The 17975-nt window shown below is 42.0% G+C and overlaps 1 protein-coding gene across 7 annotated transcripts in view; it reads left to right on the forward strand.

The window, feature by feature from the left end:
* The first annotated feature begins 13946 nt into the window (after window positions 1-13946).
* The window catches only part of BMS1 (BMS1 ribosome biogenesis factor), a 46018-nt gene continuing 41989 nt past the window's right edge, over window positions 13947-17975 (forward strand). For 3 of the 7 annotated variants that reach the window (XR_004346270.1, XM_032608828.1, XM_032608834.1), the window contains exons 1-3: window positions 13947-14011; window positions 15896-16105; window positions 16833-17023. Coding sequence is in view for 6 of the 7 variants with exons in the window: in XM_032608828.1 (XP_032464719.1) it covers window positions 15930-16105; window positions 16833-17023 (367 nt within the window). In the remaining variant the exon portion in view is untranslated. Of the gene's footprint in view, window positions 15786-15895; window positions 16106-16832; window positions 17024-17975 lie in introns of all 7 variants that reach the window. The other 4 variants (XM_032608832.1, XM_032608829.1, XM_032608830.1 and 1 more) reach the window with 4 other exon arrangements.

Here is a 17975-nt window from a genome sequence, read left to right on the forward strand (position 1 = left end):
TCTGAAAAGTTGATAACTCAAGAATGCAGTTCAAATGAGACCTCCCAGGAAGCTCTCAGATGTCCTAGACTATGCCCCCCAATCACCATGTCACTGGTTCAGTCTGCCTGGAGAGCAAGGTTAAAGAGTTGGAGCTGAGTGTCAGAGCTTCATTTGGAATTTTGTGATCAAACGTGTGGACTCAGCAATTGCTCTTATGACAACTTAAGTGGCCATGAAAAATCATGTAGATGGCTCCAAGAGAGGTTCAAGGAAATCCATCTGATCCTTCCTTGTCTTGTGATCTTTCTTAGTACAGAACAAGGAGCTTTCCCTCGTTGGCTCAATCAGAGCCCTTTTCCTCTGAAGTGAGGGATAAAGGACAAGATATCAGGTCTCTTTCTGCTTGAGGATAGGTAAGGACAATGATCTTTGTGTGGGCAGGATAGCTTTAACACCTAGAACTGTTTGAGGTTTTTTCAAATAAAAATCACAAAGATCTGTTCCTTCAACTTAGGAGAGATGCTAGTAACAACTAGGCTTGTTTGATGAGTTACTATTGTAAAAGTTGCATGCGAAGAGTTAACAAATCAGAAGAGATACTCCTCAATCTGCCCTAGGTTAAATTTGTAAAGGTAAAGTGTTATTAATATAAATATTTCAGAAATTTTATACTTTATGGATATCTCTGGAGATTTGTCAGTGCCCTCTCTGTTGATAACATGTTTATAACCTTAGGAATAAAATTCTTATGAAGTAGTTACGTACAATTTTTCAACAGAGAAGTGTATTCTCATTCTGTTATTATTTGCTACAGATATAAATTTACCACAGCCACCAAGTGTCTGTCATCTGCAGGTAGTTTTTCATTCTGAGGCTTGCCTGAGCACTCTGCTATAAGCTCAACAGATCAGAGTTTCTGTCTTCAGCAAAGGACAGTCATGGAGCCTCATAGTATAGTACTGTCCAAAGTACTTCAATGATGGATACTTCAAAGAATAGACCCTGGTTACAGCTTCTGAGATAACATCACTTGGACAACTTTCAGACTTTACCAGTGGACTCGGGATTTCCAAGACTCTTCAGCCCAAAAGTAGATGGCTTCAGGAGAGCAGGCTAGTAACCCAAGACCCAGAGGAACAAGAATATATTACATTGGATCAAATGAATTGATGAGAAAAATTTTATTATTGCTGTTCATAGGAATATTTTATGTTGTTTTAATTTTCTATTTCCTGTATGTTATGGGATGAATCGTGTTCCCCCAAAATTCATATATTGAAGTCCCAACACCCAGTACCCCAAACATGACAGTATTTGGACATAAGATCTTTAAAGATATGATTAAGTTAAAATGAGGTCTTTAGGGTGGCCTTAATGAATCTGACTGATGTCTTTATAAGAAGAGGAAATTTGGACACACAAAGAGACATTAGGAGCACACACAAACACACACACACGGGAAAGTCCACATGAGGACACAGCAAGAAGGTTGCCATCTGCAAGCCAAGGGAGAGAGGCCTCTTGAGAAACCAAACCTACTGACACCTTGATCTTGGACTTCTAGCCTTCAGAATGGTGAGAAAATATATTTCTGTTGTTTAAGCCACTCAGCCTTTGGTATTTTGTTACAGCAGCCTAGCAAAATAATTCACTGGATTTATGAGGAAACTTTTCTATTTATAATCCAAAACAATTTAGTAGACTCTGCTTTTGTAAACTGAAACTGAAACATTAAAACAGTCCAGTTCCCTGGACTGCCAAGGAAGTCCTGGGTATGATGTCATTTTTAAGGAACAAGGTCTATTTATGAAGCCAGTGCCTACAAAGCCCTCGAAGGAAAACTAGCCTGATAGTGTCTTACTGAATTCCAGCCTTACCTTGCAGTCAGAAAGATGATTTTCTGGAACGCCAGGAACATTCGCAGATGTAGAGGATTTTGAGAAAGAGCAATTCACCCAATGTCTAGGTACCAAAAATGTGATGAAATTTGGTGGAGTTTCTTGGGATGGGTTTCCTAGCTCCTGGGATACCAAATACTAGTGGCTTTAAAAAGTACTGCTAACTATCTCGGTAAGGCTAGATCTTTAGCATGTAACAAAAAGTTTCACATGGATGCAAGATTTAGAATTTAAAAACTGACCTGTCAAAAGTATTTTAAAATATTAATAAAATGTTCTGTCGCTTTTGTAATTATTTACTGAGCGTCAACTGTGTGCCAGATCCTGTTCTATGGTTTAGGCACAAAGTGAGCAAACGAGACAAAGTTCTAATCTGAACAGAGCTTGCATTCTTGTGGTGGAAGCAGCCAGTAAGCACAGAAGGTATTCAATATAGTAAAAAAAGATGATAGGGTTCTCCAGAGAATCAGAATCAGGAGGAGATATATATATATATATATATATATATATATATATATATATATATATATATATATATACGTGAAGCCCAAGGAAGTCACTTTTGAGCAAAATGTGTAACTCTTCAATGGTCCTTGGACATCTAATGAAATAAAAATTGAAACTTTGCAATGTGATGACACAGAAATCACTGGGGAATTTACTGAAGGTAATTTAGAACCGTGGGTGTGAAATCAAAATTGTAGTGCATTGAAAAGTAAGGTAAAGTGAGAAAATGGAGACTGGAAATTGACAACACTTTTAAGAAGCATCTCTTTATGAGGGAAGAAGGAAAAAGTATGTGGCTGCTGGATAATGTGAGGCCAAAGGAGAGAGGCCATTTAAAAAGCTTTTCATTATAGAAGTTTAAAAATATATATACAAAAGTAGGGGGGATTGGATGATACCCTTCACTTGGATCAACAAATATCAACATTTTGATACACTTCTTTTATCTTTTTTTCTTTTATGTTTTCTTGTCAACTTTTAAAGCAAATCTCTGATACCATGTCATGTTACTCCTACATACTCCAGTATGGATCCTAAAAAATAGAAATTTTCTTGTATAACACCACAGTGCTGTTATCAAACCCAATAACTTTAGTAATTCTTTAATGTTATTTAGTGTCCAGTCTACACTCAGAATTCCTGATGGTCTCAAAAATATCTTTTTATAGTTGGTGTGTTCAAATCGGGATTCAAACACAGTCCACACTATGCATTTGGTGGTTAGGTCTCTCAAGTCTTTATTAAATTGAATGCTGTCTCCCACCCCTCTTTTTTATGCCATTGACTTGAAGAAAACAGGTCCATTGCCCTGTAATATATTGCTTGATTGTTGATTTGGCTGATTGCTTCCTGGTGGTGGCATTTGAAATTGTTCTCAAATCCCTTGTATTTCCTATAAGCGGGAAGTTAGAACTGAAGGCTTGACTAGATTCAGGTTCAGCTTTTGAGGGCCCAAATACTTGAAAGGTGGTGCCGTATACGTCATCATCATCATATGAGTAGACACTCGTATAATCTTTGACACGAAAGGTGGTGCCGTATACGTCGTCATCATCATATGAGTAGACACTCGTATAATCTTTGACACTCACACTTATAGTGACCCTAAGATTGATCACTGGTTTTAGGTGATGACAGCTTGGTGGTTTTGTAAAGTTCCCCATCAACTTTCTTCTAATCCTTATATCATCATTAATAATTATTGCATGAAACAATTGTTTCATGAGGGTCAAAAATGTATTTTTCTAATTAGATCATTTCCGTATTTATGGTTGGAGTTATTTAAAGGAAAATTCTCCATCATTAATTTCAGAGGAGAGGGTTGATTTTCTAGCTATCTCCAATGCTGACCAACGAAGTTCTGTTTTTCTTCTGCTCCCTCTCCATCTATCTCCTGTGTATTATTTGAATTCTTGGACTTTTACATATTTAAAGGTTTTCAATCAATTGCAGTCTATTCTATGCTTAAATGGTCCCATCTTTGGTCACTGGGAGTCCTTTCAAAATGACTCCTGTGTTCTTTTGACCCCACTGTCCTTTTGTTGAAATAAGGGTTACTGACAATAATAAGGCAACTACTGATCTGTTCTCCATCCTTAGAGTTTTGCCTTTTCTGCAATGTCATATTTTGGAGGCTGACTGCTTTCACTTAGCAAAAGGCATTTAAAATTCATTCATATTGTTGTGTGATTCCATTTCAACACTGAATAATATTGCAATGTCTGGATGTATCATACTTATACATTCACCTGTGGAAGGACATCTTGATTGCTTCACTTTTGGGTTATTATGAATACGTTTTTGCACGGAGATAAATTTCAAGTAAGTTGGCCAAATACCTAGGAGCATGATTGCCATATTGTGTGGTAAGAGTATATTTAGCTTTGTAAGAAATAGCCGAACTATCTTCCGAAGGGGCTGCACCATTTTGCATTTCCACCAGCAATGAATGAGCATTCCTGTTGCTCCACGGCCTCACCACCATTTAGTCTTGTAGATTTTTAAAAAAATTTAGTCATTCTAATGTGCGTGTAGCATTAGCTCATCGTTGTGGTAGACTTACTTTGAGAATCGTTTGGCAGTATCACGTGAGCTCCTCTGATCGGCAATTTCACATAGGTACAAAGAGACATTGTTTATAAGAGCAAAACCCAAAGCTAGTAGCAACCCAAACATATAGTAGACAGAAGAGTGAATAAATTTATAATATTATATTCATAGAATACTATGTAGCAGTCTAAAAATATTTAACTTAATACATAATTTATGGAAGTGTACATAGCAATAAAACTATAATGATATGATATTCATAATGATAAAATTATTAATAAGGGTTGCTTTTTTCAGGATCTCATTGAGGAGGGCACACAGGGAGCTTTAAGGTTATTGGTTATATTATTTTCCTTAAGTTGGGTAATGTGTATGCCAGTGTTTCATTCTTTGTATCATATATATATATTTTTTTTTATTGCGGTACGCGGGCCTCTCACTGTTGTGGCCTCTCCCGTTGCGGAGCACAGGCTCCGGACGCGCAGGCTCAGCGGCCATGGCTCACGGGCCCAGCCGCTCCGCGGCATGTGGGATCCTCCCAGACCGGGGCACGAACCCATGTCCCCTGCATCGGCAGGCGGACAATCAACCACTGTGCCACCAGGGAAGCCCCATATATGTATTTTTTACATTGCATTTTCTTATACTGGTGGCCAGGGGCATTGCACTGTTTCATAATGCAAAGAAATAAGTACTTGATAGACAAAAATATTAATTCTCTTTACCCTAAATGCTTGCAGTCTTTGCTCATGTGTCTTTTTCTCATATGTAAACCTCTTCCTTATCTTCTTCAACCATGTTAACCGTTTTTTTTTGAGGGCGGGGCTGCGACATGTGGGATCTTGGTTCCCTGACCAGGGATCGAACCCATGCACCCTGCATTGGGAGTGCAGAGTCTTAACCACTGGACCGCCAGGGAAGTCCCTATGTTAACCCATTTTTAAAAATTAATTAATTAATTAATTTTTATTTTTGGCTGCATTGGGTCTTCGTTGCTGCGTGTGGGCTTTCCCTAGTTGCGGCGACCGGGGACTACTCTTCGTTGCAATGCTTGGGCTTCTCATTGTGGTGGCTTCTCTTGTTGCAGAGCAGGGGCTCTAGGTATGCGGGCTTCAGTAGTTGTGGCACGCAGGCTCAGTAGTTGTGGCTCGTGGGCTCTAGAGTGCAGGCTCAGCAGTTGTGGCACACAGGCTTAGTTGCTCTGTGGCATGTGGGATCTTCCTGGACCAGGGCTGGAACCCGTATCCCCTGCATTGGCAGGTGGATTCTTAACTACTGCGCCTCCAGGGAAGTCCCTGTTAACCCATTTTTGATGAATCTTCTGAAAAATGCCCTGACAGCTCTAGCCCATGATGTTCTTTCCCTTACCTAAAATCCGATAGCTTTGCCATTTGTGATAGTCAATTTTATGTGTCAACTTCAGTAGGTCACATATAATTCATCAAACACCAGTTCTGATGTTGCTCTGCAGGGTTGTTTTTTTTTTTTGAGATGAGATGAACATTTAAATAAGTAGACTTTGTTAACCAGATTACGTTCCATAACGTGGGTGGGCCTCATCCTATCAGTTGAAGGCCTTAAGAGAGGGAATTCTGTCTCTAGAGACTCAGGCTGCAACATTAATTCTTCCCTAGGTCTCAGACTGGTGGCTTACCCTGCACATTTCAGACTTGCCATTCCCACAATCATGTGTGCCAGTCCCTTAAAATAGATCTCTCTCTCTCTCTCTCTCTCTCTCTCTCTCTCTACATACACACACACACCCCTATTCTGTTTCTCTGGGGAACTCTAACATGTCACCTACTGTATATCCATTTTTGAGATAACATATTAAAAGCATCTGGAAGTGCCTGTCAAATTGTAGGTACTTATACGTATTCATGTTTTTTCTCTGACTTCTGCTTTCTATCTTTATTGTTTAACAGGTTCATGTTTTGTTTTCCTGTATTAGTTATTTATTGCTGTGTAACAAATTACCCCAAAACTTAGTGGCTTACAGCAACACTTTTATCTCACAGTTTCTGTGGGTCAGGGTCTGGGCACAGCTTAGATGGGTCCCTCTGGCCTAGGGTCTCTGACAGACCACAGTCTTGGCTGTTATCATCTCAAAGGTCGACTGGGGAAAGATAAGCTTCAAGGCTCACTCACCATGGTTGTTGGCAGGATTCAGGTCTGTGCAGGCTCTTAGCCTGAGGGCCTCAGTCCCTCACTTGAGAGGAACACTTGGAGGCTGTCCTCAGCCTGCTTCATGAAAGTGTGCACTCTGAGATGGCAGGAGAGAGTATACCCACAGGAAGGAAGTCACAGTCATTTATAACTTAACCACGGAAGTGACATCCAATCACTTTTGTTAGATTCCATTCATTAGAAGCGAGTCAGTAGGTCCGGCTTCGAACTCCAGGGTGAATTCAAAGGTGTGAATACCAGGGGATGGGGGTCATTGGGATCATGTCAGAAGATGCCACCACATTTTCATTTAAATCCATTCATTATTCAACAGACAGGTATTATATATGCCAGGCACTGTTCTAGCCACTTGTACCAGTGAATAAAACATACAAAATTCCCTGCCTTTAGCAGAGAGAGATAGTTAATTACATGTTTGTATGTTTCAAGATGATAAATGCTATAAAAATTAGGTCAGGATAAGAGCACTAGGAGTGAGGGGGGGAAGTCAGAAAAGGCTTCAGAGAGAGGGGACAGTTGAGCAAAAGCTTAAAGGAGGTGAAGGAACTGGCTACATGAATATCTGAAGGAAGAGAAACCAGTGCAGAGACTCAAAGGCAGGAACATGCCTGCATCTTCAAGGAAGAGCAAGGAGGCCAGTGGCACTGAAGTCCAGTGAGCAAAGGAGAGTGTAATAGGAAATGAGGTCTGAGAAGATAGGACCGAAGTCTGCAGAGCTGGGAGGTTATTGTAAGGATTTTGACTTTTTCCTGAAGTGAAATGGATGCCGTTGAAGGGCTTTGAGCAGATGAATGACATGATCTTACTTGTTTTATAAACTTGAAAATTAAATATAATATACACTCAGAAAGCACACAGCTGGGAAAACTGGACAGGTACATGCAAGAGTATGAGATTAGATCACTCCCTAACACCATACACAAAAATAAACTCAAAATGGATTAAAGACCTAAATGTAAGGCCAGAAACTATCAAACTCTTAAAGGAAAACATAGGGAGAACACTCTATGACATAAATCACAGCAAGATCCTTTCTGACCCACCTCCTAGAGTAATGGAAATAAAAACAAAAATAAACAAATGGGACCTAATGAAACTTCAAAGCTTTTGCACAGCAAAGGAAACCATAAACAAGACCAAAAGACAACCCTCAGAATGGGAGAAAATATTTGCAAATGAAGCAACTGACAAAGGATTAATCTCCAAAATTTACAAGCAGCTCATGCAGCTCAATATCATAAAAACAAACAACCCAATCCAAAAATGGGCAGAAGACCTAAATAGACATTTCTCCAAAGGAGATATACAGACTGCCAACAAACACATGAAAGAATGCTCAACATCATTAATCATTAGAGAAATGCAAATCAAAACTACAATGAGATATCATCTCACACCAGTCAGAATGGCCATCATCAAAAAATCTAGAAACAATAAATGCTGGAGAGGGTGTGGAGAAAAGGGAACACTCTTGCACTGCTGGTGGGAATGTGAATTGGTTCAGCCACTATGGAGAACAGTATGGAGGTTCCTTAAAAAACTACAGATAGAACTACCATATGACCCAGCAATCCCACTACTGGGCATATACCCTGAAAAAACCAAAATTCAAAAAGAGTCATGTACCAAAATGTTCATTGCAGCTCTATTTACAATAGCCTGGAGATGGAAACAACCTAAGTGCCCATCATCGGATGAATGGATAAAGAAGATGTGGCACATATATACAATGGTATATTACTCAGCCATAAAAAGAAACGAAATTGAGCTATTTGTAATGAGGTGGATAGACCTAGAGTCTGTCATACAGAGTGAAGTAAGTCAGAAAGAAAAAGACAAATACCGTATGCTAACACATATATATGGAATTTAAGAAAAAAAATGTCATGAAGAACCTAGGGGTAAGACAGGAATAAAGACGCAGACCTACTGGAGAACGGACTTGAGGATATGGGGAGGGGGAAGGGTGAGCTGTGACAGGACGAGAGAGAGTCATGGACATATACACACTAACAAACGTAGTAAGGTAGATAGCTAGTGGGAAGCAGCCGCATGGCACAGGGATATTGGCTCGGTGCTTTGTGACAGCCTAGAGGGGTGGAATAGGGAGGGTGGGAGGGAGGGAAACGCAAGAGGGAAGAGATATGGGAACATATGTATATGTATAACTGATTCACTTTGTTATAAAGCAGAAACTAACACACCATTGTAAAGCAATTATACCCCAATAAAGATGTTAAAAAAAAAAAGCACACAAAGCACAAGTGTACAGCCCAATAAATATTTACAAAGTAAACATACCCATCAGTTAGCACCAGATGAGGAAAGAGAACGTCACTGGCATTCGAGAAGCTGTCCCCAGGACCCAACCTAGTCATACATCCCCTCCTCTACAAAAGTAAATTATCTTGACTTCTATTGCCTAGTTTCAAATTTTATATAAATGGAGTCATACAATATATTCTCTTGTGTCTTGCTTCTTTTGCTAAATATCATCTGTGTTGTTGCTCAAGGCAGCTTATTTTCATCGTTATGTATTATTCCATTGTATGAATATACTATAGTTTATTCCTGCTTCTATTGATGGACTTTTGGGGTTTTCCAAGTTTGGACAGTGCTATGAACATTCTTGTACATGTCTTTCAGTATATATTTCTGTCGCTGGCTTGTAGAGTAGGTGTATGCTCAGTAATGATAAATATGCCAAACCATCTTCCAAGGTGTTTATACCAGTTTAAATTGCGATTGATGCCTTACGTTTTTACAGGATCACTCTGGCTGCTGCATTGTGAAGTGACTGTGCAAGGGTAAGGGTGGTTGGAGGAGGACTAAGAGGTCGTGCAGTAACCCATGTGTGGTAAGATGGGGCTCAGCCCAGAGCAGGAGTATTGGAGATGGTGATACGTGGTTGGATACTGGTTATATTTTAAAGGTAGGATCAACAGGAATTTCCTGACAGGTTGGATATGGAGGATAGAAAAAGAGAGGAGGCCAGGATGTGTTCACGGCGTTTGGCCTAATCATGTTTATGGACAGAACTGTCATCACCTGAGATAAAAGCTGGGCAGCCGGTTAGAGAGAAGATCATTAGTTCCATTAGAGCCTGTTATGTTTGAGATGTCTATTTGACATCCAGCTGGATTGTCAGGGAGGTGGCTGGAGTTCAGGAGAGAGGTCTGAGTCATTGATACAAATTTGGGAGTCGCTGGCAAATGATATATTGATCAGGGTCCAATTGGGAAAAAGAAAACACACTGTAATTTGAACAGGCAAAGTTTATGTTAAGAATTATTACAGGATGGTATTTTACAATTCAACAGTTACAAGCTAGGACTTCTGTGGAAGTATCTCTTTCTCATTTCCCTTCTTCCTCAACCCTCTCCTTCCCTTTCCTCTTTGAAATTTAACCTGGTGGATGTGGACTTATTGCTGCTGAGATCCATCTTGATACCAAATGAAGCCTAAATACAGAATCCATGATAAAGGAAAACATAACCGCAAATGGAGAGATGTGCCATTATGTGTGCCCTTGAATCAAGCTTTTCTTTTTTTTTTTTTTTTTTTTTTTTTTTTTTTGCGGTACGTGGGCCTCTCACTGCTGTGGCATCTCCGGTTGCGGAGCACAGGCTCCAGATGCACAGGCTCAGTGGCCATGGCTCATGGGCCCAGCCGCTCCGCGGCATGTGGGATCTTCCCGGACTGGGGCACAAACCTGTGTCCCCCGCATCGGCAGGCGGACTCTCAACCACTGCGCCACCAGGGAAGCCCCAAGCTTTTCTTGAAGTAATTTATACTCTTGGGCCTGTCAACTCTATTAACCAATACATTCTCCATTTGCCCAATCCAGTTTGGATTCTATTTTCTAATACTACAGGAAGAGTTATAATACAGATGCTTAGTTTTCAGTGTGTTTGAAGTATTTTCTTGAGAAATATTAGTTTCTCATTTCTCCTGTATTAGCCTTGGTGTCAAACTACCTGGTTTAAGTCTTGATCCTGACACTGTTAAGAAATCACCAGCTACTAAAGCTCTCTTTGCCTCATTTTCCTTAGTAATAAATTGACAATAAAAATATACCTTACTGACAGTGGTTTTGTGAGGAATAAATGAGATGAAATGTAAAATGCTTACTAAGGTGTCTTTCACATGCTAAATAAATGTTAGCTATTTTTACTGTTTAACAATTAAATAGTGGTTATTATTTTCCATTGCTGAGAGATATTTGATTTATTCTGCAGTGTGTTTTGCTACAAATCTGCATATTTTTGGCCTTTAATTTCCCAATTACTGAATTTTAAGGCTTGTAGTGTGTTCCAGAATAAATCATCCATATCACTATTGCTGAAGTGTGTGTAAACATAATCTCTTCCTATAACTTATTTTGTACATGTCATTGGTGACATATCATAGCCTATGAAATTCTCTTATTTAAGAAACTTATAACAAATGATAAAAGGAGAATATAAAATTACTGAATTAACTGTGCAAAAAAACCCCAAGAATTATTAACTACAACAGGGAATTAGAGAAATGAGTAATGGACTTAGTAAGAAGTAAAGAGAACTCTAAAGCCTATAAGAAGAGCAGATGTGAGGAGCAGCCGCTACCCTAGGGTGGAGGTGGAGGGCCCAGGAAGAGGTCCCTCCCCCAGCCCCATACTTGCCCCCCAACCGCTGAGATCCAGACCTCATTGGAGGGGTGTGGCCATGGCCTACCAGTGTCAGGGGAGTCCCTGTGGTGCTGCATCACTGGAACTTGTTGGAAATCCCTCTTTAGGTGCTGGGGAAAGGGGCGGTGTCTTGGGAGAGTCATGCCACGACAGAACTGCTGGGAAGTTGGGATGGGGGAATGGGGGGCTGCTGGCCACCACATACCGGAAGAGCTGGCCCTGGAGAAGTACCCACCTTCAGAAGCCCAGCCATGAAGCACAGCAGAACCAGGAAGAAAGACTGCTTCCTCCTGCAAAGTCTCTCCGTCACCCTCTATTGACAAAACCTAACATCATACCAGTGTCAAAGTAAATATAAAGGCCCTAACTCCATTTTTGCAGAGTGGGTAATGAAGGATGAGTTTGTAGCACAGTTACAGTCAATCAGTGACTGATACAGATAGGATATAAAACTAAAAGACAGAATGAAATCACCAAGGGAATAAGTATAGACACAGAAGAAGACCAAAGGCTGAGCCCTGTGGGCTGTCACTTTAATAGGTCAGGCAGGAGTGGGAGAACCAGCAAAGGCCACCGTAGAGGAGCAGCCAGGGTGGTAGGTGGTATTCTGGGAGCAAAGTGAATCAAAGAATAGGAGGAGAGGAACCAGAAAACATATTGACAGCTCTTTTGTGAAATTTTGCCTCAAAGGGGAGCAGGGGAAAGGTGCAGTAACAGAGGAAATGGGGTCAAGTGGAGTTCGTTTTGAAGATGAGAGAAATAACTACGTGCTGTGTGATGGGAATAGTTCAATAAAGACTGATGATGCTGGGGAGAGAATAGACGGGCTGGAGTGACGCCCTGGAGTAGTAAGGGATGATGGGATCCAGCACTCAAGTACAGAATTCCTTTAGGTGGACACAGGGGTAGTTCATCTACAGTAACAGGCAGGCAGCAGAGAGGGACACAGCTGGATGTGGTGGAAGTCTTTGGTGGCGGGAGTCTCCATTTCCATTTTCTCAGTGAAGTAGAAAGCAAGGAAGGGGGAGGTGGTGAGAAGGATTGAAGAGAGAAGAGGAGGTGTGAAATACACATTTAGAAGAATGGCATAGACCAGGCAAAGTTAGAATTATTAAAGTGAGGGTAGTCAGCATGGTTCTGGGTTTTCCTCCAGCCATGCACTGCTGTAGTATGGAGTAGATGGGCAATTGGCTTTATCCAGGGCTCTCAATTTACCAAACAGGTATGATGAGGCGACAGGGAGGTGAGGGAGTTGAGGATGCAAGACACTGCTGATAATGATTGACCATGGAGTTTAAGCTAGGTTACTAGGGAGGGAGAAGTCATAAGGGAATAAGGTAGTACGATGTGGGTTGGAGGTGTGGGCAGGGTTACGAAGTCTTGATTTCAGGGCATTAGAGGGCATTATAACCTGTATTATAACAGGTTATAGAGGGCATTATAACAGGCATTAGAGGGCATTATAACCTATAAAGAAAGCAGGTGGTGGTTATAGTGGGATGCTTCCAGGTTTCCATTCCTTGAACGGGACAAAGTCTAGGATGTGTGATCACAGGGAGAGTGAGAGTCTGAGGTAAGAAAGAGGATAAGAGTGGGATTCATGGAGCCAAGAGGTTGTTAGAAGAATTACGTACCTGTACACTGAAATCTCCAAGAAGTGAGGGGAACAGTGTTGCAGGATGTCACAAAATTATAAGCTCTTCACAGATGAGAGAAGTGTGTGCCCTATACAGTCGCCTCCCAAGCACAGCACAGAATGTGTAGTGTAGGCAGAGTGAATACCTGTGGGATGCTGAGGAAGAGAACAGGTCCGCTGTGAAAAGGCATGAAGCATACATGAGCCTAGTTTTGTGAGGTAGAAGAACTGAGCCTCGGGTGCTTTGGTGGGATCATATTGAAAAGAAAGCCTCCAAGACAAGAGGGAGATTCAAACTCTGAAAATGTACCTAGCTTTGTAGGCACTAGGGCATTCCAGCTCACCCGAGAGGTGGGAATGGGCAGAGCCCTGGGAAGGCAAAGCTGTGCTTCAAGAAAACGGCAAGACGGGCATCCCCCAGGGAAAGCTTTTCCTGCAACAGAGAAAGGCCAAAGCATTTCGTGCTGGGTCAGAGTCTGTCCCTGTCCTAAGAGTCTGTTGGTCCCAGCAAAAGAGGGTCCTAGCACTAAAGACGTCCGGAAAATCTCCAGCTCTGTCATCTTTAAGGATGAGCAAGCGGACCAGCCATTGAGACTCCCAGCCGAGTGCTATTCCATTGGGCCAGTCGGAGGACGCAGTGCCTGGGGCTTTAGGAGTGGGCCGGCGCAGTGACTCCGGGATGACCAGGATAAATGTGTTATTTCTGGCTTTTGTCCCGAACCAGGGAGCGGGTACCATGCCGCACCGTCACCACGGCCTCCGGGTGAACTCGGTCGTGCGCTGCACCCGGGGCTCGGAGACTCAGGGTATCACCAGTGCAGTGCGGACGCTGCGCTGCGAAGCGGCGGGGCGGGGCGGGGCGGGGCGGGGCTCCAGGTGGAGAGCACCGCGCAGAGTTTGCCGGCGTCCGCCCTCAGCCAATCACGAGCCGTCCTTCGGCTTTCCCCTGAAAGTCGTCCCTCCGCAGTTCTCTTTCTTTGGCCTCCTTGTTTCCCGCCGGCGTGTAGAGTCCTCGGGTACGTTGCATTTCCGTTTCCGGCGCTGTCTGTGCAGGCCTGAGGAGGAGCCGCAGTTGCGTTCCCGGTAACGGTCGCGTGCTGGGTTAGGCGGCGGCGGTGGGGTCTTCGGGGCTGGGACTCCGGGAGGGTCGCGAGTCGCGCGCGTGGTAAGGTCCTCGCTCGGTTCTCCCGGACAGTCTGCCCCCGGGCAGCGCCTCGTGGCCCGGGCAGACATATTTGGTACCTGCCGGAGAAGTGCTGAATGAATTCACGCAGAGAGCCGGTACCGGGAGAGGAGGTGACAGGGAGAGGTGAGAGGTCGTTTCCTACCGGGGTAATCCTAGCAGGTGACTTAAACCGGAGCCAGATCTGTGGACTCCAAATTGTGCTTTTCCCACCCCTATACCCCGAAAAAAGGAGGAAGGCATCAGTACAAGTCGGAACCCAAATATAGTGGAGATGAAAAATAATGTCTCTGGAATTTTACAGCTGTTTAGTGAAAGCGTGCCTAGAACCCAGCTCTCCTGACTCCCGGCTAGGATTTTTTGACATTATGCTGGTATATGTGGACTTTCTGTTTCCTCTGGTGTGTGTCCGTGGGAAACCTCTGGCTGACCTCCAGCGGTTGTGCAGACTTCTGATGCGGCCCTTATAGCATGGTACAGAAGACATGGGTTTGTATTTCTTCCATTAGTTCAGATCGCAGCTGTAGCCATCTCCATGCACAATGCCTAGTGCATTATAGGCCGATGCAAATGTATATCGAACTGAAATGAATTCAGTACCTTAATTGAATGAAGTGACCCCCCCCACCCCACCCCTTCTTTTTTTCAAGCAAGCGCAGCAGATTGTATGCGACCCAATTTTCTAAAGAACTCTAATCCAGTGGTTTCCCACTTATGGGCCATAAATTCCTGGGCCTCTCAGAAATCATTGTAAGGGTTTCTACAAATCCATGTGGTGTCCAGGCATCATCCAGAGTCAGTCAGATCTCACGCACGGAGATACTGCTGTTTTTTAAAGGCATATAGATGAGTATTAGAACTTGAAAATTTTACATATTCAACAGTTGTAAAAGTAATACTGCTATTATGTTGGAGGGTTGTTAAAATGATTTAGTTTTTCAGAATAAAATATCTTAAAAATAGTGTAAGTTTGGAGGCCACTTCATTAGTCCAGTTGATATTTAGGGCTGAGTTAGTATGATAACCACTAGTCACATATGGCTATTTAAATTTAGAGTTGAATTAATTAAAATTAAATAAAATTTAAAATTCAGTTTCTCAGTTTCACTAGGTACATTTTAAGTTCTCAGTAGCTACATGTGGCTGGTGGCTACTGTGCTGAAAATATAGAATATTTTCATCATTGCAGAAATGGACAGTGCTAATGTAGACATTTAAGACAAATAAAAAGTAACTTAAGCAGAGGTAACTAATTGATAGCATAATAGAGATAAGTGAAATTGGTGATAATTATTTTATATTGTTTGTCTTTGGCTGTGTTGGGTCTTCGTCGCTGCGCCCGGGCTTTCTTTAGTTGCAGTGAGCGAGGGCTGCTCTTCGTTGCAGTGCACGGGCTTCTCGTTGCGGTGGCTTCTGTTGTTGCGGACCACGGGTTCTAGGCATGCCGGCTTCAGTAGTTGTGGCACGAGGGCTCAGTAGTTGTGGCTCGCGAGGTCTAGAGCTCAGGTTCAGTAGTTGTGGCGCACGGGCTTAGCTGCTCCGCGGCGCGTGGGATCTTCCCAGATCAGGGCTCGAACCCGTGTCCCCTGCATTGGCAGGTGGATTCTTAACCACTGCGCCACCAGGGAAGTGCCAAAAGCCGGGATAACGTTAAGCAGTTTCCACACCTGTTGGGTAAATAAATATATATCTCTTCGTAAAGAAGTAGATGAAATTTACTGTTTTTCTCTGGGTGTTTTCTGGATTGTAAAATGCTTCCCCTGCCCCCACCCAACTCACTGTAGGTTAGAGTTAGTTGTGGATTGGTAAAAAGCTACTATGGAGACGAAGGACCAGAAGAAACATAGAAAGAAAAACAGTGGGCCCAAAGCTGAAAAGAAGAAGAAACGTCATCTGCAGGATCTCCAACTTGGAGATGAGGAAGATGCCCGGAAGCGAAACCCCAAAGCATTTGCAGTCCAGTCTGCTGTGCGGATGGCGAGATCCTTTCACAGGTATGTTTAGCTGGAGTCTAGTGGTTCTTCCAATTATTCTTTGTAAATAGTAGGAGCCTCTCCAGAGGTTTGGGTTCACGAGTCTGTTCCAACTCTGAAGGACATGGAGATGCAAGTCATATTTCTTTTACTGAAATGTGAGAAGTCTTTGCTGTGGACGTCACTTTGCCTCCAGCATCTGCACACTGATTGGGTTCTTTTGTCCAAGAGAAAAAGAGTTTTTCTTTATAGAATTTGTTTTGTTTGTAAACTTTAAACAATCTCTATGGTAACAGGTGTGCTTGTGTTATTTTCTGGATATGTTTCATATAATTGGAGTATGTAGTATTAAACAGCTTTATTTAATGGGTCCTTATTATATGTACTTTAAAGGCAGTGTACTTTAAACATTATTGAATTAACTTCTCCTAGTAGGAGAGCCAAATTTAACCCAATAGCCTCTCCTTTTATTTATTATGGTACACTGCCTCCATGTTTGCCTCTTGTTTTCTTTTTAAACTATTAAAGTCAACTAATAAGGCAATCAGATTTAAGGTGTGTATAGTTTTCAGCTCTGCTATTGTGTTGTATGTATTTACTGAAGTGGTTATTTGGATTGGCGCCAGAAGTTAACAAGCTAATTGTATTCACATATTGTCTGTTCTGCTCTCTTTAAAGTTTGTGCTTCTAGAGATGATGCCTTTTATATTTTGAAAGTGAATTTACTTTTTTTTTTTTAAACAAATAGGACTCAGGATTTGAAGACAAAAAAGCATCACATTCCAGTGGTTGATCGAACTCCACTAGAGCCCCCACCAATAGTGGTAGTGGTGATGGGGCCCCCAAAAGTTGGAAAGAGCACTTTGATCCAGTGCCTCATTCGGAACTTTACCAGGCAGAAGCTGACAGAGATCAGAGGCCCCGTAACAATCGTGTCAGGTAGGAGGTGCTGTCACAGACTGATATGGCAGGTGTTGTCATCTGTGGGACATGCATGTCTTTGTTTAACATTTTCTTCACTGGTAAATGGTAAAGTAATATTGTCACTCCATGTTACTGCTCTTGTACTTTTATTAAGGTGGCTGTAGCTTCAGAAAAGGATAGATTCCCAGAGACAATAATGGTGTAGATGTATACCTATTGTAACTGTTGTATGGATTTGCCAGTGGCAGGCCTGGGCAGGCTGGCTTGATTATGGTGAGCACCTTCATTTAACAGATAGTGAGTACCTGCTATGTACCAGGTGCACCTGTTTGCCCTCCTGAAGCCACGTTCTTGTGGAAGTGAGGGAGTTTTTCCTTTCTTTTTCCTGTGAGAACTTGTCTGCTCTGGGAAATGGTGATGTTTCTAAAGTCTGAGGGAGGATGAAACAAATTCCTAGATGGCAGTGGTAGAATCTGAAATCTCTTCTCATAGTAATAATATAGTTGGATTGAGGCTTTTTTTTTTCTTTAAGGCATTCCCATCATTTTGACTGATTTCTTTTAGCTTAATTTAGAAATAATGATTGCTCCATGAACATTCTGTTGCATTAGGTTTGAGGGTTTTTTCGCTGTAGTGAGAACAGGGGAAGCTTTGATAGAGATAGAAGGTTTGGCCCACTGCCGAACGGTAGGATCACAGCCATCATGAAGCCTACTTGTCTGCCCATTCCAGTTGGAATTTTACCTATTTGAGCACTTGATTCTTATGGGTAGGCTTTTGATATTATTTTAAAATTAGAGAACATAACAAGAAAACTAGTTTACTTTATTTGATATTTACTTTATTTGATCAGTTTTCTCCTATAAAAATGAACTTCTGGCATACTCTTGTGAATGTACAAGGTGCTTTACTAGATGCAATTAAAAATAATAATTAGAGTTAACAGATTTTTTCCAAGGCTTTTTAA

Source organism: Phocoena sinus, chromosome 16 (genome assembly GCF_008692025.1).
Source record: "Phocoena sinus isolate mPhoSin1 chromosome 16, mPhoSin1.pri, whole genome shotgun sequence".
In the NCBI taxonomy this organism is placed as follows: Eukaryota; Metazoa; Chordata; class Mammalia; order Artiodactyla; family Phocoenidae; genus Phocoena; species Phocoena sinus.